Genomic DNA, 3,383 nt, shown 5'->3' with positions numbered 1-3,383 from the left:
CGACCACTTACACGGCCGTGTGGGTGCTCCTTACTTTGTTTCTTGCCCCGATTCGCGCTCCGCTTCTCCTATTCTTCCTTGAGTGGGATGTTTGCTTCCAAAATTGCTCCAATATGTTCCAAAAAGCTTCCTTTGATGCTCATTGTGAACCACTTCACCTATGAACACAAAACACACAAACGAGTCTTAGATCTCACTCAAGTTTAGGCACTTTGTTCACAAAAATACTTAAAATAAGGGGTGAAAAGTATTTAGAATTAGAGATATCAGATATTAAAGTAGTTGGGGGACACGTGTATGGCCAATAATGAAAACAAGCTAGAATCATACATTTTTCAAGCATCTTGAAGGGCTCTAAACTATAAATAGACACCCTTATTTTCTCTTTACACATCACCCTTTAGAGCATGACAATACTCATGACTTTAGTAGCTTATGATCCTAACCTTCAACTCATATACTAGGGTTCAATTCCAATTTTAGGCTAGTATATCGGGCCTTGTACATACTATTTTCCTACCTATGTTTTGTACTTCTATACCAGGATCCCGAAAACAGGTATAGAAGTCACAGCTTCTACGTACGTTCGTGGCTCATTTTCTATCAAACAAGATAGAAAATCCTGTTCATTTTCTATCAAACAAGTTAGAGTACTCGAATCATACTCTAAAAAGTAGGTAAGAAAATCAGGACCAAATGATTTTTCAACTCTCGCCCGCTTACTGCGTCTAGGCTCGAGCTCGGGTTCTTTCTCAGAATCCCCACTATCATTGTCCATAACTTCGTCAAACGTCTGTTTTGACGTACTCGGTCCCTCGCTGGACCTACAAGGAAATACATTTTCGAAGAAAGATGAATTCCTTGATTCAATTATCATGTTCTTATGCACGTCCAGATTATAGGACTCGTGTACTAAGAACCAATAAAGATACAGTTCACGGTCTTTGGACCTATCTTTATTTTCTTCGGTGTTGGCACCAAAACTTTGGCAAGACACCCCCACACTTTGAGGTATTGGTAAGAAGGCTTCCTACCTTTCCACAGCTCATAAGGAATTTATCGAGCTTCTTGCAGGGTACCTTATTCAAAAGGTAATTACTTGTCAAAACCGCTTCACCCCACATATTTTGAGGTAAGCCCGAACTGATAAGCATCGCATTCATCATTTCTTTCAATGTACGATTCTTTTGTTCGGCAGCACCGTTCGATTGAGGTGCGTAAGGTGTCGTACGCTCGTGTATAATTCTTACACTTGCACAAAAATCATCAATTGGTGCTTCGTACTCACCACCTCTATCGCTTCTAACCTTTTTAATCTTTTGATTAAGTTGGTTTTAAACTTCATTCTTATAAAGAATGAATTTATCAATGGCTTCATCTTTACTATTCAACAAATACACATAGCAATATTGTGTGCAATCATCGATAAATGTGATAAAATATTTATTACCACCTCTCGTTTGTATTGATCTAAAATCGCACAAATCACTATGGATTAATTCTAGTTTTTCGGTTTGCCTTTCAACCGATTTGAAAGGTGCCTTAGTTAGTTTTGCCTCAACACAAATTTCACATTTCTTATTTGTGTTAATTTGAAAAGTAGGAATATGGTTCATGCTAATTAATCTACGCATAGAGTTAAAATTAACATGACCTAGTCTACCATGCCACAGATTGGAAAACTCAAGCAAGTAAACAGAAGTAACGTTGCTTTTATTCATAACAATAGGCATTACACTGAGCTTAAACAACCCATCAGTTACATAACCTTTGCCTACAAACATTCCTAACTTTGACAAAACAACCTTGTCTGACTCAAAGACCATATTGAAGCCATGCTTATTCAGCAACGAGCCAGACACTAGATTCTTCTTAAACTCAGGAACATACAGCACGTTCTTCAACATCAGCTCCTTCCCAGAAGTCATCTTCAGAACCACCTTGCCCATGCCCTCCACAGCGGACTGAGCAAAGTTTCCCATCCACACCTTCTCGCCCTCAACGGTTTCAAAGGTGCTGAACATCTCCTGGTTGCAACATAAATGCCTTGTTGCACCGGTGTCGATGAACCACTCATGTGGGTTAGAGCCCACGAGGTTCACCTCAGTGATCATAGCCGATAGGCTAATTTCGGCCACTTTTTGGCTCATATCTCCAACCATATTGGCTTCAAAACTCTTGTTTCTTCTTCCTTGGAGCCTTGCATTCAGCCGACTTGTGGCCAGTCTTGCCATAATTGTAGCACTTACCATGGAACTTACCCTTGGTAATGCCACCTTTTGGACCTAGCTTCGACTTGTCCTTCTTAGCCTTCTTGGAGTGTTGACCGTGCTCCACCACGTTGGCCTTAGCGCCACCAAAGGCAGGACCCTTCCCGTCAGTTTTCCTGTTCCCCTCCTCAATTCTGAGTCGCTGGATCAGGTCCTCCAGGTTCATTTCCTTTCGCTTGTGCTTAAGGTAGTTTTTGAAGTCCTTCCACCCTGGAGGCAGCAAGTAGATCTTCGATGCCACTAGAAAGGACTCACTAATTTGCATGCCCTCGTCACGGATTTCATCAAAGATTAATTGTAAATCTTCAACCTGACTTAGCACGGTCTTGGAATCAACCATTTTAAAGTCGAGGAATCGGCCAACAACAAATTTCTTTGCGCCGGCATCCTCGCTTTTGTACTTATGATCCAAGGCTTCCCACAGTGTTCTCGCTGTGCCAATTTTACGATATACATCGTAAAGTGCATCACACAACCCGTTCAGAATGTAGTTGCGGCAAAGGAAGTCCGAATCCTTCCAAAACCCAACCGCCATCACAGATTGTGGATCATCTTGTTTCAACTCAGGCGCTTTCTCGGTCAAGAACCTTGCCAAGCCGAGAGTAGCCAGATAGAACAACATCTTTTGCTGCCACCACTTGAAGTGGGAATGTGCAACATTGTTGCCGTTCTCACCACTGTTGTTCTCAACAACATTCTCACCCTCATAAACTAGAAGTGCATGATTCTCCATTTTTTTTAAGATAAACAGAGAAATAAGGTTTTAAGTTTGTTAGGAAATAATATTACGAAAATAATATTTCCAGAAAATAACAAGCACAAAAAAATACGAAAGGAATTTCTGGACAAAGGTAAGCTTGAGTCGTGTACTTACTGCACTGTCCTTAAAACCTTATTTGCTACCTCCCTTGGTGCTAGGAGCGTTGTAGCCTAGGTTTCCCAGGATAAAACAAGCTTCGATCTCTATCTTCGAGTAAGCCTAGGTTTCCCAGGATAAAACAAGCTTCGATCTCTATCTTCGAGTAGAAGCAGATTTTCGAGAGAGAGAAAAATATATTTTCGTTGTGTACTTATATAGGAGTCTGGAATTAATAGCATTCAGAGAATTGATTC

At 40.8% G+C, this 3,383-nt stretch overlaps 1 protein-coding gene across 1 annotated transcript; it reads right to left on the bottom strand.

Moving 5' to 3' along the window:
- Positions 1-2,169: 2,169 nt before the first annotated feature.
- LOC116001107 lies at positions 2,170-3,003 on the bottom strand. Its single transcript, XM_031241005.1, has one exon. The coding sequence runs from the start codon at positions 3,001-3,003 to the stop codon at positions 2,170-2,172; it is 834 nt and encodes a 277-aa protein (XP_031096865.1).
- Positions 3,004-3,383: the final 380 nt, after the last annotated feature.

Source organism: Ipomoea triloba, chromosome 13 (assembly GCF_003576645.1).
Source record: "Ipomoea triloba cultivar NCNSP0323 chromosome 13, ASM357664v1".
Taxonomy (NCBI): domain Eukaryota; kingdom Viridiplantae; phylum Streptophyta; class Magnoliopsida; order Solanales; family Convolvulaceae; genus Ipomoea; species Ipomoea triloba.
The sequence above is the reverse complement of the archived record's forward strand: the minus strand, read 5'-3'. Positions and strand labels throughout refer to the sequence as shown.